The sequence below is a fragment of the Boleophthalmus pectinirostris genome, unplaced genomic scaffold (assembly GCF_026225935.1).
Source record: "Boleophthalmus pectinirostris isolate CB_2022bp ecotype Guang Dong unplaced genomic scaffold, ASM2622593v1 HiC_scaffold_21, whole genome shotgun sequence".
NCBI lineage: Eukaryota > Metazoa > Chordata > Actinopteri > Gobiiformes > Gobiidae > Boleophthalmus > Boleophthalmus pectinirostris.
Genome location: NW_026571175.1, coordinates 33,268,094 through 33,295,001, shown reverse-complemented (window position 1 = coordinate 33,295,001; position 26,908 = coordinate 33,268,094). Strand labels below are relative to the sequence as shown.

Below are 26,908 nucleotides of genomic sequence, written 5' to 3'. Positions count from 1 at the left end.
TAGTAGTATATATTAACGAAAGCTGATGTATTTACTGTAGTTTGAGCTGTGGTAATAGTAGCAGTAGTACTAGTAGTAGTAGTAGCAGTAGTTATAATGATTGCTGATGTACTCTACTTAGAGCTGCAGTAATAGTAGTAGAAGTAGTAGTAAAAATAGTAGTAGTATAATAAAGGAAGCCAATGTACTTACTCTAGTTAGAGCTGTAGTAGTAGCAGTAGCAGTATTAGTATTAGTACTATTAGTAGTAGTAGTAGTTATAAAGATAGCTGATGTACTCTAGTTAGAGCTGTAGTAGTAGTAGTAGGTAGTAGGAGTTATAACAATGATTGCTGATGTACTTACTCTGGTTAGAGGTGTAGTAGTAGTAGTAGTAGTAGTAACTAGAAAAGCAGTCAGAGAGCGCAGACCTCCGCCAAGGACTACCCCCATTTTTTATATAAATTGCGATAAAATCAGTCTTCTGGATCAGATCCGGATCAGCCTTTGGAATATGAAAGAGGATCCCATTGTCCATCCCTGAGTCAAATTTCATGGGGTTTGGTCAATAATTAACCGAGATATTGAGAAACAAAATCTTTGGCCCCATTTACCACAATGTTAACTAAAATTTCAAAGTGATCCAGAATCCAGGATTTCTTCCGGATCACCCCCAAAATGAAATCAGTTCTTCCTTTTCACATTTCCAACAAATCCTGAAAATTTCATCAAAATCGGTCCATAACTTTTTGAGTTATGTTGCTAACAGACAAACAAACAAACAAACAAACAAACAGACAAACGCCGGCAAAAACATAACCAGAGGTAATAATAGTAGTAGTATTAATAGTAATATAATAGTAGTAGTAAAGGAAGCTGATGAACTTACTCTAGTTAGAGCTTTAGTAGTAGTAGTCGTAGTAGTAGTAGTAGTAGTAGTAGTAGTAGTATAATAAAGTCAGCTGATGTACTTACTCTTGTTAGGGTTGTTTGCAAAACCAAGTCACAACAGTATTTTCTACAAAATTTTCAGCTTCACTTTGTTTGTCTGGAGCTGTTTACAGGGCAGTAGGCGGGGGGGGGGGGGTCCAGATTTTTAGGAGCCCAGAATTGGAACCTATTTCTATTTCTATTATATTTCTATTCTATTTCTATTTCTATTTCTATTTCTATTAGAGGGGGGCCCATGTGAGGCTTCTTTCCCCGGGCCTCCAGATTTCCATGGACGGTTCTGGCTGTTTACGCCGCCGCTCTGAATCCCAAACGGAATGTAAGAGTCCAGCCGTGTGGAGCCGTGTTGCGTGTGACAGATCGTCTGGTCCTTTAGCGTCTCTCTGCGGTGAAGACGTCTGACAGGGACACCGCCGTCTCTCCTCTAATGGACGGATAGATACGAACTGACATGAGTCTATTTCAGCACGTCTGCTCCTCCTCTCCTCCCATCTGTCCAATCACGCGCTCTCATTTCTCTCTGTCTGACAAAAAAAAAGAATGAAAAAGGTACGTGAGGAATAACTTTGGACGACAGCAAATCAGAAACTGAGCCCCGAATCTAAATAATTGTGACTGTTTATCTTCTGCTTGCATCAGGAAGGGCATGTGACGAAAAACATGAGCCAAAAGTGACAAAAGTGTAGAAAAGAAGTGGACTAAGAAAGAGTAACGTGACCTAATAATGTTCAACTCCAGTCAAATGAAGCTCACCGAGGCCGGCAGTTACAGGGCTGAATAAGGAACAGGAATATATTTACAGGCAAAACAGTGAAAGGTTGTATAGAGGATTTTCCAAGGAACGAGAAATCCAGCGACTGTTTGTCCTTTTTCAAATGTTGCGCATGTGTGAAACCCCCCCCCCTCCCTACAGCTCCTACGTAGAAACGCCTCCTCGTTACGCCAGAAACAGGTTTGTTTACAGCCGGTGCGCTGCACATGACTTGTAAACAAGTGTTGGTTAGACAAGACGGAGAAGTGAGGAGCAGGGGAAGAGCGGAACGGGCAGCGGGGACAGGAGCAGGAAAGGGGTGCAGAGAAGGTTGCGCGGAGATTCTGTGCGAATGAACTAGCTACAACACGCAGCAGCAAGCGGACTCTTTCTTTGCCTTGAAAATTACGTTTTCAGACATAGGATATCGCTTTCGTGTCCTGAAAAACGTTTTGTCTAGCTCTTGGAAATAAAGTACGTTTTCATAATAAGCAGAAGTTTCCTGTCCAGGAGTAATTTGTGGAACCAGTGCGTCAGTCTTTAGACCCTGCGTCTGCTTCAGTCGCGCCATCGCTGGAATGAATCTTCAAGAATCACCTTAGTTTGGCTTCGCTGCTTTTCCCCTTGTCTTCTTCTTTCAGCGACCTCAAAAACTGGACTTTCTTTTGCGGCGAACTGCTCCTGGATTCTTGTCGCCATTGCAACAAACTTTGTGCAAACTGCGAGGAAGATATAGGTCAAAAAAAAGCCGCTAAGAACTGTTGCGTTGGTGGAGTAAACAGCGTCTGTGCGTCTTGCGTCTGTGGACTGCGTGACAGTCGTACGTAAACCACACGTACCGGCGGCGCAGGCAAGTCAGTTACACTAGAAACGTAGGGAGTTTGATTGACAGCCTGTCAGCTCACAGATAACGAGGCAGTGTCGTTATCTATTGGCAAATGTTTAGCCCCACCACGTCCAGAGTTGATGAATTTTTATTCTCTTTTTTTTGGTCATCATAATTACAAGGCTACTGCATCTCTATAATCTATCATTGACAACTTGAAACAAAAAAAAAATCCTCCATACAACCTTGAAATGAAAACACCAGGATCATGTAGAGCGGGTTAATACAAAGATTTCTTTCAGCTTATCTGGAGCCAGGTCGTGGGGGCAGCAGTCTAAGCAGGGATTCCTAGACTCCCTTCACCCCAGACACTTCCTCCAGCTCCTCTGAAAGGACCCTGAGGTGTTCCCAGGCCAGCCCAGAGACACAGTCCTTCCGGCGTGTCCTGCATCTTCTCTGGGGCCTTCTCTCTGTGGGACATCGCCGAAACAGATGCCCTCCCTTCAGCTGCTCCTCTCGACGTGGAGGAGCAGCGACTCTACTCCGAGCTCCTCACCCTATCTCTAAGGGAGCGCCCAGTCACCCTGCAGAAGAAACTCATTTAGGCCGCTTATATCCGTGATCTCGTCCTTTTGGTCATTACCCAGAGCTCATGACGATAGGTGAGGGGAGGAACGTAGATTGACCGGTAAATTGAAAGCTTTCTGCTCCCTCTTCACCACAACGGTCCGATACAGCGACCACATCACTGCCGACGCTGCAACGATTCACCTGTCAATCTCACGCTCCATTAATACAAACATTTTAAGACCAAAATGACGAGATTCACAGCAGCAGTTACAGAGAGAGAAAACAATCTGCGATGTTATTATAGTAAAACTCATTATTATTATAGTCTTAATTGTCTGTAGTAGTTGCTTCTTTGGCTTCTAGAAACAATAAAACAAAGTGTTATATGTTACAGTTAAAGCTGGGACGAGACACAGTTTCCACAAGACAAGATGAGATTTTGACATCATTTCTACAAATTACATTTACTCACGTTATTGTAATTGAGTAGTTTTTATGAGTGATTTTTTTAAATAGTTTTTGAAAATGGTAATCAAATACTTCATTACATTGGAACTCACTCTCGTTACTGAGTAAAATAAGATTGAAAGGGGAAAAAAAAGGAAATGCAAAGAACAAAACAACTATCTGCCGGAAATTAAAGGAAATTGCGCAGGCTTGCAACCGTGGCATTTTCAGTATAGACTGGGGAAAATAGGAAATAACACAATAATGCAAGTGTTAAAATAGTGTTCGTCAGCTCAGTTGTTTTAAAAATATACAAAGTTTGCGCTGAACAAAGTTCGTTTGTATCACCTAAAAGCTGATTAAAACAACTTGTTTTAATCAGCAACAAATAATTGAAAGTAACTAAGTAATTTTTACTCAAGTTACATTTTAAATGAAGTACTTTTTTTACTTTTACTTGAGTAGGAATTAAGCAAAGCAAAGATACTTTTACTTAATTACAATTTTTTCTGTACTTTTTCCACCTTTCATATGCACTAAGTTAGACACACCAGCTCAAACCTTATACTGTTACAAAAAAGACAATCAATCTTTGCCTTAAAATGCATTCTTATTTGACTAAAACACAGTTAAGTTAATTATATTTAAGATTTTACCAAAATAAATTCTATAAAATGCCAAGTTTGCCATTTTTTTTAACTTAAAATTTAACTTCTTGGTTTGAAATCATGACGTGAAGCTGGGAACCATCAAATACACTGAGCCAAAACTCCCCTTATGTACACAAAAATTATGATTCGACAAATAAAAATATAAAAAACATACTTTTATCTTGTTTAAATAATAGTTAGTATCCAAAAAAATGTGTTTCTTGTGTGTAAATAGTGCAGAACTTTTGGATAAAATTCTCCCGGTGTGATGTTGTCAGTGTGGGACTCTCTAAAATACAATAAATTTCAACATATTTTTCAACGTTTCTTCACAAATTGCAGTTTATAGGTTTTATCCCACCAAATAAAGTCAAAATTTGAGAATCACAGAAACCTGGCATAGTCACTTTAACTCATTTCAGATACAGTCTGTGCTTCTGATTGGTCAAGAGAACGGAGCGACTTTTCCGAGGAACTTAACCACAGAATCAGCAGAGGCTCACACGCAGTAACAACCCAGAAGACCTGTGTATTATTTGTCCTCCAGGGCAGTAAATTCAACTTGTCAGCTCATCTGTTCCATCCCCACCAGCGCCGTCCTCCTCCGACAAGTGAGAAGAGACAGGAAACTGCTCCAAATGGAAGTATAGATCACAACTGACTGTCCACTCCCAACTTTTAGGTTTTGTTTTCCTCGTTTTCCACTACACCATGTTACGTAAACTTATTTAAAGGGCCCCTATTACACTATTTTTGGATCTACTGTAAGTTATAATGTTGTTTCTTTGTCAAAAAGTAGACCTGGAGTTGTGTTTTTGTGTCATTGACGCATGCTTAACACACAAAACCTGCAGATTTTGGCTGACAGACGGTAATTTGGTGGTAATCTCCTTTCCAAGTTTTCATCTCAACATGAGCAAATGCAACCAAGAAGTGCTCGGTCCTTTTATACTCATCGTTGTAAATTTTAATGATACTTTGCAGTGATATCACGCTGGTGGTGCTCTACATGTATCTCTATGGCCCCATCCAAACTTGTACATATTCAGTATTTATATTTCTTTGTGCTTGCAGTGTTCGTTCACACTAATCCGATGGAAAACGGCTCCAGAGACGAAACGATCTGGTGCCTCCAGCTCCCACAGATCTGATCCGGCACTGTGTGGACACCTGAAAACACTGATACGCTGATGTAGCAGCTCTAGTTGCGTCCTTATAGAGGCTTTGCACCGTCACGTGACCCATATAGGAATGGTAACTACGCCGTCATGACACCGGGCACATTATGTCATTGACTTCAGCAGCATCGGAGAAACATGGGCAGGTTTTGTTGTGTATTTTGTTGTTCTAGACGCTCTGAACGGGATAAAATGATTCATTTCTTCACTGTTCCTCTGGAAATGACTCATCAGGAGCTCAAACAAGAGAATTATTGAAAAAAAAAAAACGGGAATTATGGCCAGAGAACATAAACCGTGAAGAGATTTCCAATGGTACCATCAAGACACACTCACGTCACTTTCATCAAGGTACTTGTTATTTAAATTGTTTCATAGCTTATTTAATGAGAGAAGCACATTTACTGAACTAAAATGTAAAAAGAAAACATTTGCAGTGTGAGTGGCAGTAGAAACTGTATCTTCCAGCGCACATATAAACATGTCACTCGTCGTAGGACCCATGTTTTCTTTATTGTCTTGTTTATCCACAACTATGTCTTCTAGAATTAATAGCTTTTTGCGAGTGGATCTTTCTAACGCTCGCGAAGATCTTTTCATGGCCGATTCTTTCGAGGTTCGGCTCACAGACTCTTCGACTCGTGCGCCGTGTTGATCATAGGAGCCCAGTGTGGGTTCGTTGAATCGTAAACTAGTGCGGGTTTTCCTGGATAAATTAATGAAATTTTAGTTCAGTAAATGTGTTTCTTTCATTAAATAAGCCATGAAACAATTTAAATAGCAAATACCTTGATGAAACTTTGGGTGTCTTGATGGTACCATTGGAAATCTCTTCGTGGTTTATTTTTGCTAGCTATAATCTGTGTCTTTTTTTTCGATAATTCCCTTGTTTGATCCTGATGAGTAATTTCCAGAGGAACAGTGAAGAAACGATTCGTTTTATCCCTTTCAGAGCATCTAGAACAACCAAATACACAACAAAACCTGCCCATGTTTCTCCGATGCTGCTGAAGTCAATGACATAGTGTTGCCCGGTGTCATGGCGGTGTAGGTACCGTTGCTATAGGGGTCACGTGACGGTGCAAAGCCTCTATTGGACCATGTCACTGTGATTTGTGCCTTCCTGATTTGCTGGGTTTGTGACATCGGTCATGTGACGATATTGCGGAAAACAATTTAAACAAACCACAGACAAATGGGAAACAGCGGAGCTAGAAGTACTTGATAGTACACGGTCCACAAAAAGGCTTTTAAGTGCGCCCTATAGTGAGGAAAATACGGTAATAATAATAATAACACAGCAGTAATTCATTATTTATAACGACTGGGAGGGTAAATGAAAAGGAAACAACTACAACATGGTTTAAAGCTCTGAAAAGTCACAAACAAAGAAACCAAACTACTTTAATATCTCTGATTGGTCCAGTCTCCGGCCCACCAGTGACCAGGCCCTATCGCACCAGCGGGAACGCGCCAAGATAAATTAACAAGAATTCATCTTGTTGTGCGAGGCTGCCTTCCTGTCTCGACCAGTGGACATCTGGGGACGAATTGAACCAGCCCCCCTCTAACTGTGATGAACACTCTCCATCACTATTACCTGTTGTTTTTTGGTGCACAACATTTCAATTTTCACCCAATTTCCAAACCCATTTCCCCGGAGCGTCTGCTGTCCAACACTGATGAATGCGTCTGCTCCCATCTGTACCCACAATTCCTCAGCGTCCGTGTTCTCCGCTCGTCCGGGGGAGCCTCCTGTTGGCGCTCGTCCCTCCGTGAGCGATGGGGCTGGGCGGACAACGCGGACGCTCCTTTCTTCGGCGCTCCAGAGGGATTTTTCAGCACAGAATGAATGCTGATCGATACCTATGGATTTTCAGGCAGGCTCATGTTTCTTGGTCTTCGCGCGTCGACTTTGTGCGATTCTTTCTCCGCTGCAGCGTCGTCATCCATCTTCGAACGCTGTCGTCTGTCTGGCCCGATTTGTCTGTGATTCAGTTTTGGTATAAGACAAAGTTTGATGGTTTGTTTTTTTCACAAGGGAGTTTTAAAGATGCATTGTGTAGTGTGCAAAAATATTGAAATGTCGATATATCGCATCGTTTAAAGGGCCATCGCATGAAAAATAACTCTTCTGCACATAAACAAGCACATTTTGGGTTTTGAAACATCCATTACACAATAGTTATGAAATCTTACTGATTTCTTGGAGTCAGTCACAGACCAGGAACTATGAAAGTCCGACTATTGCTCCTCCCCCCGCCCGTCCTGAGAAAGCACAGGCTCCGCCCTCCAAACGTGATATAGGCTCTGAGTGAGCCGCCCTTCCTCCACCATCTCAGGGAAGGAGGGGGAGACAGACGTGCACCCTGATAGTGACAGGAATAAACTTTTATTCATCATGGAGATACAGCGCGTTCAGCCGCATGTGTTGGACCCGGAATCGGACGAGGACTTTGAGGAGCACGAAGCTCAAGCACCGCGTCCACATCAGCTGAACATTACTGATTGGTAAAGTATTAATAAACACGAGTAGATAAACTTATTATATCGTGTTCACTGCAGTGTAGAACAATGAGCTTATGCTGTCGCTTTTGTTTAGGTTCATGTGTGGGGTGGAGGCGGGGCACGTCATTGTTGTAGCAGTTTTAGTTCGTTGTCACGTGGGAGGGTGGCAGAAATACGCTGCAATTTGTTAAAAAAAACACTGAATCAATCTAAAAACCACTTGGGCGACATATACAAGGCCCACACATCACTCTTAGAAGGTAGAAAGCTCTTAAAAGTTGATTTTGCATGAGATGGACCCTTTAATTTGATGATACAGTATTGATATCATGCTCTGCTGTATCGATACATTACCAAGAGTATTTGTTTGGTTTATTTTACTAAATTATTTTGTGAAAGTGCTACAGTTGTGTTGCTTGTTTGGAGAAAGTTCACTTGTTTAGACATCACACTTGACATTTTCACAGTTTTGAGTAAAATGTGTGTTTTTCATTTGAACTTAAAGGTTTAATAAAGACTTTTAGAATCATAGCCATAATTTAGCTTTTGTTTTTTACTGAACCGTATCAAATTGTTTTGAACTATATCGTATCGAATCATATTGAATCGAAAACTGTATTGTAACGTGGCCTATTTATCAAGGTATGTATCATATCAGCAACTTCTTAACGATACCCAGCCCTAATGTTTTGTGACTTTTTTGGTCAAATGGTTTTGTCTCATGATGTTATTGATATTATTGCTTTGTCTGGAATGTTTCACACTTGCCACGTTTACATGAGAGCTTTAATTCTGAATAACAATCATTTAATTCTGAATAACAATTATTTAATCCTAAATAACAATTAATTCCGCTTTAAAAAGATCATGTAATCGCTTAATTCCTAACGAAAATGATTATTCGGAATTAAACTTAACTCCAAAGTAAGTGGGTGGTTTATTCTTTTTTTATTTTAAAGCCAGATTCATTTATTCCTGGTTCATGTAAAAGTTTATTCTTCTTAAAGCTAATTCCGGTCGTTCAGTTCATGCTCGTTGTGTCGCCCTTCTGACGTGATCCAGACGATCCGGCTCCACCAGTCTTGTCTCCGGACTTTCCTCCACGTCTCTTTGGATTTGTGAGCGGGATGTGGGAGTGGGCTGAGGTAGAGCAGCCTCACACTCAGTTTGTCTTCTTCCTCCTTCTCCGACACTCTTCCCTTCTCCTCCTCAGCCGACAGACGTAAAGTGTGATGAGAGAATTCTCCAGCTGCTGCGCAATTATCATCAGAACCACTGTGAAAAAAGTTTGGATCATATTTGTGTCCGTAGCGTAACGACAAACCGAGATGACAGAAAAGCCGGTAGCAGCTGAAGTGTGTGTGTTTTCTTTCGGTCGACGTAAATACGCTCGTGTCTCTGTCCAATCAGAATGCTTCTCGACGTTAGACGATTTAACGTGCTTTCCATGTAAACCTCAATTTCGAATTATTATTTCCATGTAAACTTGAAGGAGAATATTTTAATTCCAAACTATTTAACTCAGAACAATTAATTCAGAATTTTAAAACATCATGTAAACGTGGCCAGTTATGGTATTAAATCTTTCTATCTTCATGGAGACCAAACCAGACCAAACCTGTTTTTCTACGTATTTTTGAGCTACAAAACCACCTGTAATTGAATAAATGTAAAGTAGAGCTGTTTAATGTCACACTGTGGAACATTCCAGGCAGATCAATGACGTATCCATAGAAACAAACAGGTGACGTACGCTCCACCAAAAAAGATACACACTGCATAATGCAAAAAATGAAGAATTTATCGAGCCTGCGAGATGAATCACGAGGGAGGAACTTCGAAACGGAGGCGAGTAAATCACAAATGCAGCAATAAATTATGAATATATTTAATTTTTATGGGTGCGGAGGATTCTCGTGTTGGTTTAGTGCTTCGTTTTTCAGTCGTCTCTTAAAGAAAGAAGTTCTACAGTGACTGCCCAGACACAGATTCTGAAAGTGCACTCCTCATTCTTTTTTCCCGTGGAGAAAAGTTTGACATTTTGCCGGGGGCTAATCAGCCGCTGTATGTAGTGAGCGGGGTTGTCAGAAGTATCGAAACTAGATCGTGAAAGAAGCGGTTTCAGATCAGGTAGAGCTGAAAGAAGCCCTTTATCTGAAATCAGAAAAGTGAAGGTCAAGGCTCGTTTGACAAAGAAGCTTCCCTAGAACCCGGAGAAAAAAAGTGTATTGCAATTTATATTTTTTATGATTTTTTTTCTTTCTATTTGGAGCTAAACGGACGCCTTAGCATTTAGATTTTGTTCATTTTATTTATAATTTTATAACATGTCCTCAGTAACGGACGTCGGGGACATTTTGGGGTTAAATCCATGTGAAATTAACGGAACAATAACAACTTTTCTTATGGTCAACATCTCTGACAAGCTTCTACGGTCGACTCAAAACATTTTTAGACTCCCTTTTAACTTCTTTTTTTTTTTTTTTTTATCATAGTGCAACCACAAACTAACACCTATTGATTTTTTTTATTTTATTTTTTTAATAAATTTTTTAAATTTTAATTTTTATACATGATAGTACTGTATAATTCCCCAGTCCTGTTTAGGCATAGGGACCTAGGTTAGGTTAGGTTAAATTAGGTTAGGTTGCTTTATTTGTACTCGTAGGTAGATTTGAGAGGCAGGTTCCACATTTCACATTTCATTCATTCATCCACATTATGCACAATAAACACGTATAAAAACACAGTTACAAAATAAAGTGTTACAGAGCTCCAGTGCAGAAAAACACAATAAATATTAAATATGCAGCACGACTGCTGACAAGGACCAGGAAGCGAGAGCACATCACCCCAGTACTGAAGTCTCTGCACTGGCTCCTGTGAGCTTCAGAATAGATTTTAAAGTTCTTTTATTAGTTTATAAAGCTCTTAATGGTCTTAGTCTTATTTATTTATCTGATCTGCTTTTATCATATGAGCCTCTCGGACTCTCAGATCCTCAGGTAGTCGTCTTTTAACTGTCCCAAGAGTCCAGACTAAAACTCACAGTGAGGCGTCATTCAGCTTTTACGGCCCAGTCGACCTGAGGATCTGAGGTCCACTGCGAGTGTTCATATTTTTAAAAGTAAACTCAAAACGTATCTTTTTAATTTAGCTTTTAATTGAAACTTTTATCTGTTTTAACTTAAATTATTATTATTATTATTATTATTATTATTATTATTATTATTATTATATTATTTATTCTAAATTAAATTATCATTACTGTTTTACTTTGTCTCCATTTAGATTTTTATGATAATCTTTAGGAGTTTTATGTTTTTGTTGTTATGTTTGTGTTTAAATGGTTGTATATATGGATGAAACAAAGGGATGGGGTGGGGGGAGTTGCTCTTGATTTTAATTATTGTATTGTAATTTTTCTGTTGCATGTGAAGCACTTTGTGCTACATTTCAAATGTATGAAAAGTGCTATACAAATAAAGTTTGATTGATTGATTGATTGAGCCGCCGGAACAAAGCTCCTTTTAAAACGATTCATTCTAGATCTTTAAAAGCACATGGACTAGTGGACGCCAAAGTCCTGCACTGGGTCGGGTACGGGCAAATAGTTGCTGAAACGAGCGGGTTTTAACGTTATGGATTTTTACAGGCGGGTATGCGGACGGGTAGTGATTACACACGGGCGGGTCAGGACTAAACCAGGTCTAAACCAGGTATAAACCGGGTCTAAACCAGGTCTAAACCAGGACTAAACTAGTACTAAACCAGGACTAATCTTGGACTTAAGAGAGAGAGAACCCCGAGCCCATGGAGCAGGGTGTCCGCAAAGCTTGATCGGGCCACGGCGGCACTTTACCTCCATGGGGCATGGAGCTCTGCACTGGTCCTTTCGCCTGCAAGCCCATCCCGACAGTGAGTCCTGGTTCAGTTCAGGTTTAGTCCTGGGTTAGTCTTGTTTTAGTCCTGATTTGGTCTTAGTTCAGTCCTGTTTTAGTCCTGTTTCAGTCCTGGGTTAGTCCTGTTTTAGTCTTAGTTCAGTCCTGTTTAAGTCCTGTTTTAGTCCTGTTTCAGTCCTGGGTTAGTCCTGTTTTAGTCTTAGTTCAGTCCTGTTTTAGTCCTGTTTTAGTCCTGGTTCAGTGCTGGAATCAGTCCTGGATTAGTCCTGGGTTAGTCCTGGATTAGTCCTGCTTTAATCCTGGATTTTGTCCTGTTTTAGTCTTAGTTCAGTCCTGTTTTAGGCCTGCTTGAGTCCTGGTTTTGTCCTAGTTCAGTCCTGGTTTAGTCCTCCTGGTTCAGGCCTAGAATCAGTCCTGGAATCAGTCCTGGAATCAGTCCTGGATTAGTCCTGGGTTAGTCCTGGTTTAATCCTGGTTCAGTCCGTGTTGTGTGCGGCGCAAAAGTCCGGCATCTCGATCAATGTTTCTTCTGCTCAGTAAATAAATCCTGTAAAGTGATGATGTATTTTTGACAGTCGAGTCACGTCTTTGAATTCTTATTCATCCTGAAAAAAGCGAAACCGTTTCATTTCATTTCGTGATTATAATTCTTGACGCCGTAACTTTTCAATTCATATTCTGATGGATACTTCAGTTAGAATACTTTTAATTTGTGCGTTATTCATTACGTGCACGGGCGGGTAACGGATGAAATACTAACGGATCCGGCGGGTGCGGGTCTCCAAAAACGGACCCGTGCAGGACTCTGGTACACGTCCGTGGAACCTACCTGGAAAACTGAGGGATAACGCAGATATAAGACCACATGGGAATAGAAAAGAAAATACTATAATTTAATGTTTAGAGTGTAGAGAATTGTCTAAAAAGAATCTGTCTGTTCAAAATCATGAATAGCAAACACCCCAACATGTCTCCGTCTGATTTTTTAATATTATTAAATGTTAGAACCTGAACCTGATGTCCCTGTCCGCGTCCTCTGACCTCCGGCTCGATAATCTCGTAAAATTGTAAAAGTGAGTCATAATAACGCCCCCGGAACAGTGACTCGTCTGTTTGTGTGTCTATGAGGACAACGTGGCCCCGAGCGAAGTGTCATCTGTGGTCAGTCACGTTACCGCGGCAACAGCAGCGAAGGGACACGCTGGAGTTTTGACATTGTGGAAGATGTTTGTTTTGCTTTTTCCATGGGAGTGAGAGCCGGTCGCTGTCGGCCCCCGTCAAACGCAAACCTACAAAAAAAACTATGTCAATCATTTGTGCTGTTTTGTTGATTACATTATGTCATTTCCGGACAAATATTAAATAAGTCAAGTAAATAATAACTTTAAAAATAGTAACGCAAAAAGTAAAATATTAATGACACACAACAGCATAAACAAAACAGGAAAAATTTATGTGCCGCATTTTTTGGACTATAAATCGCACTTATTTTCATGGTTTGGGGGTTTCCTGCGACTTATATTTTAAAATGTTTAGACTGAAGTGTGGAGAGGTTCTAGTCTTGTGTGTGAGTATCTGCTGCTCCTGTTCCTCCTGCACCACTGTCACTTGGCTCTACTGCGCATGTCTCCTGCAGAAAGAGCCTCTGTCCTGTCTGTATCATGTCAGTCGATCGCACCGTTACTTCTGCACCACTGAACAATTTAACATTTAAACAAACTTACAAAGACAAAGACTGAGAAGACGGAACACAAATGCCCCCCCCCCAAAAAAAAATCAGATTTTACAGATTACAAACTGCAAGTCGTGAAATCTGCAGCTGAAAACAGTAATCGAGCAGCAGAAAGAAAGTTTGGAGTGAACGAGAAACACATAGAACTGGACCGTTATCTGATTTCTGGAGTTATCTGATTATAGAAAAGGATCCCTGCTCATGACATACAGTAGTTTCAAAAATCATGTGGTTGCTTATGGACATTGATCAAAAAACTTAACAAATATTTACATACAGCAAAATAAATGACACACTATGCACACTACATATAATTTTTACCCATTTTCTTCATTTTTTTTTGTATTGTACTGTATTATATTTTACAGCTATTATTTTATTTATTTTAATTTAATTAATTATTTATCTATTTATTTTTGTCACTCAACTCTTATACCACAAATGCAAAAATTTTAATGCCTAACTTTGTGCACTAATGACTGGATGATAATAGTTTATGTTTTATACACGTCTGACTGTACCTCATCTGAGCCTCGTCGTGTATTTTTTGGGCTATAAGTCGCACTTTTTTTCATGGTTTGGGTGTTTCCTGTGACTTTTACTCCGGTGCGACTTATATATTAACATTTTCACAGTGAAGCGGTGAGAGGTTCTAGTCTTGTGTGTGAGTATCTGCTGCTCCTGTTCCTCCTGTACCACTGTCACTTGGCTCTACTGCGCATGTCTCCTGCAGAAAGAGCCTCTGTCCCGTCTGTATCATGTCAGTCGATCGCACCAAACTTATAAAGACGACTGAGAAGACTGAACACAAATGTCCCCAAAAAGAAAATCTGATTCTGCAGATTACAAACTGCAAGTCGTGAAATCTGCAGCTAAAAATGATAATCGAGCAGCAGAAAGAAAGTTTGGAGTGAGAGAGAAACTTGTGACACCATGAAACTTTCCTGAAGTCACTGGATGGATGGACAAAGCCTGGACTTCAGTGACACCGAAACCATCCTGTCGGGATTCAGAAAGACACGAATAATTCTAACTGGAACTGATGCTGAGTCTGACGACAGCGACACAGAAGAGGAAGCGGCGCTCTGTTTACCTCCGGAGGTCGTGGAGTTGCTCAGAAGTGACACCGAGGATGAAGAATTGAATGGATTTAGTGATTTGGAGTGAGATGGAGAGTTTGTTAAACTTGTTCTGTTCTGTTATGTGACGTTAACAGTCTGTTGTTCTCTCTTCTATTGTTTTTACTAGAACTTGACTTTCAAGATCAAATCAATTTCTTATAGTTCAGTGTGATTTATATATGTTTTTTTATTCTTCATTATGCATTTTTTTGGCTGGTGCGACTTATACTCCAGAGCTACTTATAGTCTGAAAAATACGGTAATAGTTGGCAATTTTTTAGCACATTTTAACGTTTTCAAGGAGGTGCGGGGACGTCATCGGCTGCAAATAGCTAAGAGCTCAGAACCAGTATAACTAAAATCTAAAAAAAACACAAACGAAACTTTTTGCAGCACAAAACAGCATAAACGAGTAACACAGTTTTAGGCCATTTTACAACATTTTTAAGCTTCCTGTAGGGCTGACTGACCTCGATGTGACTAATAAAAACTTGTTAATATCTCAAAAACTAAAGCAGCACAAACAAAACTTTTTGAAGCACAAAACAGTCGTAACAAAGCACAAACGACTGACAGTTTTTGTGTAGGTTTGTGTTTGATGGGGGGAACAACTTTAGGACATCATAGTAATAAAATGTAATGATTTGGACTGATTATTCATCACTTTTCATGCAGTAACTCACAGATCAGCGCCATCTACCTTTCAGATCACATTCACCACATCCACGCGGGTCAAATGGCTGATGTGTCTTGCTCAAGGGCAACACTATACACTGTTCTTGCTGTTATAACATGACCACAAACTCCACTGTGGTCGGTTTTGGAGTTGGGACACGTCAACTTAAAATGTCTGTACTCGATTTTATTAATTTGTTTTCTAATGAAGTTCTTGTGTCTGTGTGCAGGTCCTGTGCATGATCACGGCTCCCGTCACCATGATCCTGTCGTCTCAGCAGGACGCCTCCTTCGCCTTCGCCTCCCTCGCCATCGTCTTCTCCGTCTACATCACTCTGGTGGTGCTCTTCGTTCCCAAGGTAAAAAAAAAAAAAAACTCAACAAACTAACTAAGGCTACGTTCAGACTGCAGCCTGAAGTGACCCAAATCCAATTTTTTGGCCCCTATGTTCCTGTATCTGATCTTTTAATGACAGTCTGAACGACACAGATCCGAATTTTTCAAATGTGACCCAGGACACTTGGATATGTGCTCCTGAAACCGATACATATCTGATCTTTTGACATGCGACTTCAGTCTGAACGGCCAAAGCGCATTCATCCACCTACACGTTATCAACAAGACACAAACGTCACTATTCTGCGCTGAAGTAGGCGAAAATTGTTAATGAACTCTGTGTCACTGAAGTGAAGCACATCTCCACTCACCACTCTTGGCTCCGTCTCCACATCCACACGTTCCTTTCAACGGACGTCGCTGCCGCTGTCCCACAAAACACCACGACCAAAAACCTCATCCTTCTCCTTCTCAATCTCCTCCTTAAAACAAGTAAGTTGTTCATGTTCTGGCTCCGGTACGAGAGGAACTTTAAAATCTCCAGGTGCTCGATGCTGCGTCCATGTTTGGACAACTTCTGTAAACACAGAGACGCTCGCTGCGGTTGACGTCGTCGTGTCTCCAGTGTCACATGTGGGACACTTTCGGGCCGTTTAATGTTCACACTGGAGTCACATACAAGTCACATTTAACTGGAAATGTGAATATCATATTTCACACAAAAAATCGGAATTGACGTAATGTTAGAAGGCCCAATTTGAACCCTCCTTACTTTGCACCTCATATCATTAACATTCTCTTGGGGTGTGACACTAACTGAAAGCACTACTCTGTCTGAAGCTCTGTTACTGAGGTTAGATTGACTGAGCTTGATTTTTATGTATTTATTTATCTATTAAAAACAAGGACAATGCACAGAAAACATTAAACTCAGAGAGAAAAGACGCTCTGTGCCACATTTAACTACAAGCTCTTCTCCATCTCATTGGGAAGGACAAATCACATTAACAAAACTATTTACACAACAATAATTCATCATTAACAGTGTCTCCTTAAAATAACCACCATCCAGTTCATCATTAAAACTATCAAAATTAATTAGTTCTACCATAATTTCCATAAATACAAGATTTCAAATTCATCATTAGCTATCGTCATTATCCTCTAAAATACAATTCATCAACAACAACGTGACCGTCAAGACAAATGTCATTAGTCAAACACATTTACACAACACAATACATCCGTATGACAATTTATTATAACACAATCTGAACAGAAAAGTACTGAACTAAAGCCGTGCGTGATTTTTGGCCGTTTTTGAGTCGATTTTTCACTCGTTCGACTCTTTGGGATGAGTTTTCGCTTAATCGTGTGTCGTGCTTCGTGTAGTAAACAGGGTTCCCACGGTCATGGAAGTCCTGGAAAAGTCATGTGAATTAAAAATGTCATATTCGAGGCTTGGAAAAGTCATGGAATTTTTTCAATTCAATGAAAGTTTTGGAAAAGTCATGGAATTTAGTATCTCTTTCGCGCAACTACATCATTTTGTTAAGTTCTCATTAGACTATTATGATTATTTTTGAACGTCTGCGTCTTTTGTTTAAAAGAGACAATAAATGCACTGACAGGGTTTTGAATGTTAAAAAACTATAATCCCAAACCATAAGGTGAGTGGAAAGTGTTAACATTTCATATTTCGCCCTAAATGTTGGATCAATTTTATACATGTAGGTGCCAGAAAGTCACGGAAAATTCACTTTAGGTCATGAAAAAGTCAGTGAAAAAGAGTTTTCACATTATGTGTGCTTGTGTCACCATGGTAACTTCTGGACATTCTGCCATAGACATACATGTAGAAAGTACCAATAGAACATAGCAGCAACTGTAAAATAAGCAATAATGAATGCCCCAGGAGTCACTTTTGGAGTTTCTTTGTCATTAAACAAAATCGTAGACACTGAGTGCGTTTACATGCACATCAGTGTCCCGGTAATGATCGGATTTTTTGAGCATCCCGGTTTCTTCATGGTGCATGTAAAAGCAGTATCCCGGTTATGGCAGTATCCCGGTTATTAGAAACTGGGATACTGTAGCTGGTTTATTCCGATAGTAACCCGGACACTGTGGCATGTAAACGCAGTATCCCGGTTACTGCAACATAAATTTGAGTGCGCATGCGTCCAAAAGACAAACACTTTTCAGTCTTTTCACCGCAACAACAGCGACATAAATAAAGTGACCGTACATGAGTGAAATGACTGCGTTAACCTGCACAGGAATCTGCACTCGTACGACCTGCACACGTCTGATCGCTGAAAAGTTAAACATGAAACATTTCCTGTACGATAGAAACACAGAACAGACTCACCATCATCAGCACCTCCTCTGTCACAGAAAAACACTCATATTCCACTGAGTCGTATCATTTAGTCCGACAGAAGCTGAACCGCATCAGCGCACAAGGAGCGAGCTGATTTTATCGCCACTAACAGTTTATGCAAATTAGTCTTAGTTTCAGTAAAACGTAAACAAATGTGACAAAGCTGAATTATATTATCAAACGGGCTGATGTGGTTATGGTTCATATGTTATAAAGATGAGTTTATTTATGCAAAATATTTTAATAAAAAATCTACACGTTGGGTTTGATCTGTGCAGTGGATCTTGGGATACATCATAGCTCCTCACGCTGGTTAGAACCTCCCGAGCTTCCTCTTTGTATTTTTCCTGGTTTATTAACTTAAATTAGGTTAATTTTTGCACTTGTGCATTTGTAAGATTATGTCAAGAAACCTACATTTGATCATGTGTATACAAATATGAGTATCTCGGTTTCTCAGAGCGCATGTAAACACAGTATCCAGAATACTGACATAACCTGGATATGGATAATAACCGGGATACGGATGTGCATGTATAGCAGAGGTGTCGAACTCATTTTGGTCCGGGGGCCGTATCCAACCTACTTTGATCCCAAAGGGGCCAGATCTGAAAACTCATGGCATATAAACCCCAAAAATAACAATCAGTTCAAATATTTGTGCAGAGAAACACAAATCTATTACAGAAATCTTTTTTAATTGATGAACTCTTTCTTTTACTAAATATTATAATATTATGAACAACCTGAAACTTTAAGAAAAATACAATTTCAACACAATGTTTTAACATGAACTTGTATGTAAACAGGAATAAGTCGATTTTTCTTGGAAAATCCTGCACTCGGCTCCACTTTTCTCATGTTGGACATTTTTCTGATGAGGGTGTCACGGTCAACAGTCAAAACGATCGTCCTTTAAGAGCGTTTGGAAAGAGACAAGTCTTCATTTGTGCTGCTCTGGTGGGAGGGGCCACGTACAGAGACACTGGAGACGCTGCTGTGATAAACACCACAGAAAATTACCAATATTTTAATAGAAAATATAATTACAATATTTTAGTAGAAAATCAGCTGAGGGCCAGATTAAAGGTCTTGGAGGGCCGGATCTGGCCCCCGGGCCGTATGTTTGACACCTGTGATGTATAGGCACTCAATGATTTATCTTAAAACTAATTCAAGATGATTCCAAACAGCACATACGTCTGCAGTCTTCATTTTACCGCTGATCACATTTACTTCAGTGGGTTAGAGTCCAGTGTCGGGAAATACACTGGAAGTCGTCTCTTGTTTCTAAACGTCTTCCTGGTTTGTGACGTAAACGTGAATAGAGCCTATAAACCACAACAATCTCTCCTTCTCTGTTGTTTACCTCCAGTAGCTGACGACTCTTTGTGTGGTTCTTTGGTGACATCTGCTGGTGAGAATCCAAACTGCGACTCCACGCTGAACATTACAGTCGTGTTCAAATGGAAAAGCGTCATGTTTGCTCGTTACGTGTGCGGTGCCGCTCGTGTAACTGTCACCGCACTAATGCACGGGCACCACGGGGCCACGCGCTCGTTTATTGGCAGTGATCAGAGAGGCCAAGACGTCCATGAATAAAACATGACCTGCGTTCGACGGAGAGAGAAGTGTACACAAAACTACGGATTAAACCAAGTAATAACAAAGAGAAGATGGTTTGAGTTTAGAATTCACAGTTAAAAACACTTCTGAAATCTGATTTTAGATTGATTCAGACAAACTTTATTGATCCACAAGGGAAATTATTGGACACAGCAGCTCACACATCACCAAAATATTAATAATAATAATAACAAAGAGCAAAAATACATAAATGGTGATAATAAATTCAAAATAAGTAGCAAAAGTAGCAAGAGACTGGTGTCAAATAATGTAAAATAAAAAATATAGAAACATAGTAATATAAATTTATCTCCTCATACAAGAAAAAATATTTTATAGAAGTAGGGCTGCTCCATTATGAAAAAAAATTAAATAAAAATGTTTATCACGATTATTTTGACCAAAATTGAAATCACGATTAATCAGTTATTTTATTTATTATTTATTTATTTATGTTTTATTTATTTTTTTAGTTACACGATGCATTTATTCAGTATTTCTCTCTCAAAAAAAAAAAAAAAAAAAAAACTTATTATTGTTATTGATAATTTACGCAAAACTATCAAATGGGAAACAAATATAGGCTACAAATATGAACCTTAGAGCAGTTTTGCGATATTATAAAATATAAAATGAATAAAATATAAATCGAACATGAAATTAGGCAGAAAAACATAAATGTATCCAAAATAAACTATATATCCAGCCGTTCTACCATCTTTATATGAAAAATTTAATAAATATAGTTATTTATATAAAAAATATCCCAAAATAAACTTTGTTAAGCTTTAAATCATCATGATCAAAATTCAGTTAATTTCAGAGCCTTATATAGAAGTAAAATTTATTAAAGTAAAATAAATAAATCACTTTCGAAATCAGCTAAAAATAAATAAATTAATTAATTAATTAATTAATAAACAGAATACAAACTTGACCAAATCAGATAAAGTACAGAGACAGACTGAACTAACCCAACATGAACACTAGAGGGAGACATTGCACAAAAACTAATTTTGTGTAAAAGCTACAATTGTGTTGATATTTTTACTGTTCTGATGAGTAAAATTTGTGTTATTTATATTAACTTTGCACAGACTCGGTGGACTTAGTCGACTTTTAGTATCACAGCCATGATTAAGCCGATGTTTTTCACCGAACCGTATTAAATCGATTTGAAATATATTGTATTGAATCGAAAGTGCACTATATCGAAAAACTTAGTAGAATATAGGACCTTTAAGATGGCCTAATGGTGGCACCTGCTTGTCTCAGTGGAAATAAAATTTAAAAAAGTTGAATGCCATACTGTGGAACATTCAAGTGAAGCAATAACAACTCAACAAGGGAATAAGCAGGTCCATATTCCACATTTAACGATTTAACGACTAAGAAAACAGCTGATGTTAAGGTCTCGAAGGTGGTGTAGTGAGTTCTTCCTTTGCATTTTCACCAGTTTGCGTATGTTGTTCTACAGATGCGTCGCCTGATCACCAGAGGAGAGTGGCAGTCCGACGCCCAGGAGACCATGAAGACCGGCTCCTCCACCAACAACAACGATGAGGAGAAGTCCAGGCAGCTGGAGAGGGAGAACAAGGAGCTCCAGAAGATCATCCAGGAGGTCTCATAACATCTCACATACTGTATCTGTCGGACTATAAATCACACCGGAGTATAAGTCACACGAGCCAAAAAATACGTAATGAAGAAGAAAAAAACATATATAAGTCGCAATTTTTGGGGGAAATTTATTATATTAAATTAGAGACCAGAACAAAGTAAAAACAATAGAATAGAGAACAACAGACTGTTAACGTCACATATGAACAGTTCTTCAGATAAACTATGACATAAACAACAGAACAGAACAAGTTTATCAAACTCTCCATCTCACTCCAAATCACTAAATCCATTCAATTCTTCATCATGTGTCACTTCGGAGCAACTCCACGACCTCCGGAGGTAAACAGAGCGCCGCTTCCTCTTCTGTGTCGCTGTCGTCAGACTCAGCATCAGTTCCAGTTAGTCCAGGCTTTGTCGATCTTTTTTGTTGATCTTTTTTGTCGGAGTTTTTTGTTTGCTCTGAATTCTAAATAATCGGTATTGTCATGAAGCATAATTTTGTTTTTTACACTTTGATATGGGGTTGGGGGCACCACTGAACATGACATCGGCCCTCAACACATTGTCTTGTCACAGCCGTGTTCATGCATCCTGTGAGTGTTAATTTTTGTGTACATGTATTCATATGATTTCTGTGTATTCGTGTTACTTTATGTTCATGTTACCTCATTGTTTTGTTCCTATGTTTACATTGTTTTACACGCTGTTTCTCTTGTGTTTCAGAGTTTCAAATCATCATTTCACCTGAACATTGTCCATTAAACCACTCACCTGACTCCCGCCTCCTGCCCATCATTAAAATCACCTTTTTTCGACATTAAATCATATGACGGAGTATAAGGGTTAGATAAAAAAAATAAATAAATGCTGGCACTACAAGAATAAAGTCGTAACATTTTGACATTAAAGTCGTAATATTATGAGAATAAAGTCGAAGCCAGAAAAAGTCGTAATTTTAAGAGAATAAAGTCGTAAACTTACAAGAATAAAGTAGTAATTTTATGAGAATAAAGTCGTAGTCAAAATAAAGTCATAATATTATGAGAATATCGGCGGCTCGGAAAGTCTGAACGAGTGGAGAATGGAGAATTTGGAGCATTTTGTAAAGGAGAAAAATCTGTGTATCATTCGTTCATTCGACTGAACAAGAACTGAATCAGGACTAAATCAAGTCTGGAACCAAACCAGAAAGACCAGGATTGAGACCGGGACCAGACCAGGACTGAAAACGGTTTAGTCCTAGTTTAGTCCTGGTTTAAGTCACGGAAACGGGAAATGGCGTTTACGTGACTTTAAAATGCGATGCGGACTAATTGCGCCTCATACGGACTGAAACCAGGACTGAACCAGGACTAAACCAGGACTGAACCAGGACTAAACCAGGACTGAACCAGGACTAAACCAGGACTGAACCAGGACTAAACCGTTTTCAGTTCTTGTTTAAGTCCTGGTCTCAGTCCCGGTCTGGTCTCGACCTCGTTTTAGTCCTGGTTTAGTCCTGGTTTAGTCCTGGTTTAGTCCTGGTTCAGTCCTGGTTTAGTCCTGGTTCAGTCCGGAGGCACAAATAATGAAGAAAATTGTTGTTCGTTTTCTTATTTTTGGTTTTATATTGAAAAACAAGTTTCTTCTTCTGCCGCATTTTTCACTTTGACTTTGATTTTATTACGACTTCATTCTCGTAATATTATAACTTTATTCTCATAATATTACGACTTTATTTTAACTTCGACTTTATTCTCATAATATTACGACTTTAATGTCAAAATGTTACGACTTAATTCTCGTAGCGCCAGCATTTTTTTTTTTTTTAATCTGACCCTTATACTCCGTCGTAAAATCACATTACTATAATGGTCACAAATCTGTTACGTCTCACTCAAAACTCAAAACTGACTCATGTGACCTCCGACATCATAATATTGTAAAACTTAAAGTGAGTGCAGTATTTTCCGCACTATTAGACGCGCTCTTAAGCCTCCAACCCCGTCAAACAACGGCCGCGCCACAATCCAGAGCGCCCCATACACGAATCCACTCGGGTGTCCCAGTACGACTTCAGTAAACTACAAAGCCGCACCACCCACAGAACACACAAACACACACGGACAGCGTTGGGGAAGGTGACTTTTAAAATGTATTCTCCTACAGATTACAGATTACAGACCCCAAAATGTAGTTTGTAACGTAATCCATTAAATTACTTAAAGTGAGTAATGTAATCTGAATACTTTGGATTACTTGATTTGCTGTAGAGAAGCAAAGACGAGGAAATCTTCACATAAGAAGTTTTGTCTGATAAAAGAAAATAAAAAGTCCAGACTTTACTGAACCAAATTAAAAATATTATTGATAGAAAAAGAGGAGACACGTCCACACAGCAGGATTTAGTCCTGTTAAATCCTGTTTTAGTCCTGGTTTAGACCTGGTTTAAACCTGGTTTAGTTCTGGTTTAGTCCTGTTTTAGCCCAAAATGTGAAAACAGGAAAATACCGCCGTGTAATCCATTTATTTCAACAAAGTAACTGTAATCCAATTACCACTCACTGAAACAGTAACTGTAACTGAATACAGTTACTCATCATTTGTACTCTGATTACATAACTCCAGTACATGTAATCTGTTACTCCCCAACACTGCACACGGAGCAGACAGCGACTGCACAGAGAAACACACCCACAGACACACTCATCACTCCACGCCGACGAGGAACGGAACGGAGGAACGAACCAAAAAAGCGAGTGCAATGTGCCACTTCTAGACACGACTGAACAACTGAGTCACTGCGAACACGCCGACAATCCGTTGGTCCCAGACAGCACCTCCCTACACGCCACAACTGAACAAAGCCCAGAGTCACCGTGAACGAACAAACAAACAAAAAACCACTCACCCATCACACTGTTGGGTTTTGTTTAAAGTCCAGTGCGGTTTATTTGTGGAAAAAGTTCGAAAACAGACCATTTAATTGACAGTGCGTCTTATAATCCAGAGCACCTAATAGTGCGGAAAATACGGTAAAAATAACGACTCAGAACAGTGAATGATCTATCTCACGTCACCACGGCAACCAAACATGACAATAAAGACGTCGTGGATTGCTCGGTTTCAGATGGCGTCACACCGACATCAACAAAAGCACCAAATGTGGGTCAGGAGGTAAAAACAGACGCACAGGACCCCGTTTACCTCGGCTGACTCAGCGCCAAAATGTGTCATTTCTGTGCAGTTTGTGGTCGCTGCAAACGCTCTGATCGGGAGAAAGACAAACTTTTTTTTTTTTCATTTACCGTAAGCGGTGTGTCACAAGGGAGTTAGATTTAAAACAATTTACAGAAAAAAGTGGATCGACAATCTCCGGCTAAAAACAGGAGGCACAGAAACCACAACCAGCAACCACTTTGTAACAGATAAGGATTGTGTCATTTATTTATAGTTTAGTTTAGTTTTTAGTTTTTTTGGACAATCATTAAGAAAGACAAACACCAACATTATCTTAAAGTTGTAATTTTGTGTTTTTTTTTAACTTTTTCTAATCATTATTTTAGATTATCAAAGTGCAGCGGGTGATTTTAATTCTAAATACTTGTACGCTTCCAGGATTTTAAAGGTTTTCCTTTGGCTCTCAGTGAAATACAAAGTCTACCAGGACAAAAACCAGGACTAAAATCAGGTTTAAACCAGGTCTAAACCAGAACTAAAGCAGGACTAATATCAGGTCTAAACCGTGTCTAAACCAGGACTAAACCGGACCTAAAATCAGGTTTAAACCAGGTCTAAACCAGGTCGACACCAGCGCTAAACCAGGACTAAACCAGGACTAAAACAGGACTAAACCAGGACTAAAGCAGGACTAAAATCAGGTCTAAACTGGGCCTAAACCAGGACTAAACCAGGACTAAAATCAGGCCTAAACTGGGTCTAAACCAGGTCTAAACCAGGACTAAACCAGGACTAAAGCAGGACTAAAATCAGGTCTATACCAGGTCTAAACCAGGTCTAAACCAGGACTAAACCAGGACTAAACCAGGACTAAAATCAGGTCTAAACCGGGTCGACACCAGGACTAAAACAGGACTAAACCAGGACTAAACCAGGACTAAACCAGGTCTAAACCAGGTCTAAACCAGGACTAAAGCAGGACTAAAGCAGGACTAAAGCAGGACTCAAATCAGGTCTAAACTGGGCCTAAACCAGGACTAAACCAGGACTAAAATCAGGTCTAAACCGGGGCGATACCAGGACTAAAACAGGACTAAACCAGGTCTAAACCAGGTCTAAACCAGGACTAAACCAGGACTAAAACCAGGTCTAAACCAGGTCTAAATCAGGACTAAAATCAGGACTAAAACCAGGTTTTAACCAGGACTAAAACCAGAACTAAAATCAGGACTAAACCAGGTCTAAACCAGGTCTAAATCAGGACTAAAATCAGGACTAAAACCAGGACTAAACCAGGACTAAAACCAGGTCTAAACCAGGACTAAAACCAGGTCTAAACCAGGTCTAAACCTGGACTAAACCAGGACTAAACCAGGACTAAAACCAGGCTAAACATTCTAACATTCACCCAATTTGAAAACCCCTTGACTAGACCCAAGATCACGCCGTTTTTCAACAACGTTTCAGTATGTTTACACACTTTACTGTCAGAATCTAATCTAATGGTGTTTGTTTTTGGTTCTGTGGCTGCAGAAAGAGGAGCGCGTGTCTGAGCTGAGGAACCAGCTGTCCGAGCGCCAGGCCCTGCGCTCCCGGAGACGAGCCTCCACCATCACCACCAACCAGAACCACAGCAGCACCCCGCCGCAGCCCATCAGCGACCCGCGCTCTCTGGCCCCGCCCCCCGGATACCCCGCCCCCACGCTCGACCCCGCCCTCAGCACGTCGCCGCCCACCTTCTCCAACTCCAACCTGTACCAGGCCGACAGCAAGCTCAACCGCAACAACTGCCACACCAGCCGGCTGCAGATGCTCTACAAGTGAAGCGCGGGACCAAATCATGTGACCAAAAAACAGGAAGTGGACGTGTGCTGTGTGGAGGTTTTGAGGAAGTGACGCGGATTGGGCAGCGCGTAGTGTCGGAGGAGATGACATCAAGTGTGAACCTTTGTACTTGTACTGTAGACCAGGTCGCTCGACGGGAGGTCTGACACTGCGGTTTGTGGAGCTAAAATCTCCGAGAACTATGCTATTCTTAAAAAATAACTAACTTCTCAAAAAATCTGACCTTTAATAAGAAAAAAATCCCAAAAATCCAGCTTTTCAAGTGCGTAATTTTCCCAATATTTGAAAAATAATTGTCCTGGGAGTTTTATCAATATTGACGAATTTATTAGGAAAGATTAGTCGCAGTTCTAAATATTGAGCCGCACATAATTACTCAAACAAGCTTTCTTTTTTTGTCTTAAAGGGCCCATCTCATGCAAAACTTTTCAGAGCTTTCTACCTTCTAAGAGTGATGTGTGGGCCTTGTATATGTCGCTGAAGTGTTTTTTAGATTGATTCGGCGTTGTTTTTTAACAAATTGCAGCGTATTTCTGCCACCCTCCCACGTGACAACGAACTAAAGCTGCTACAACGATGACGCGGCAGATACACCTATGATGCGTTTGACGTAGCAGAAAGCGCTTCACACCCGCCCCACTCCCC

General features: G+C 39.9%; 1 protein-coding gene across 1 annotated transcript in view; it reads left to right on the top strand.

Moving 5' to 3' along the window:
• The window catches only part of gabbr1b (gamma-aminobutyric acid (GABA) B receptor, 1b), a 654,324-nt gene extending 628,082 nt beyond the window's left edge, over positions 1-26,242 (top strand). The window contains exons 21-23 of the mRNA XM_055157144.1: positions 15,521-15,649; positions 21,114-21,257; positions 25,952-26,242. Of these exons, the coding sequence (XP_055013119.1) occupies positions 15,521-15,649; positions 21,114-21,257; positions 25,952-26,242 (564 nt within the window). The remainder of the gene's footprint in view (positions 1-15,520; positions 15,650-21,113; positions 21,258-25,951) is intronic.
• Positions 26,243-26,908: the final 666 nt, after the last annotated feature.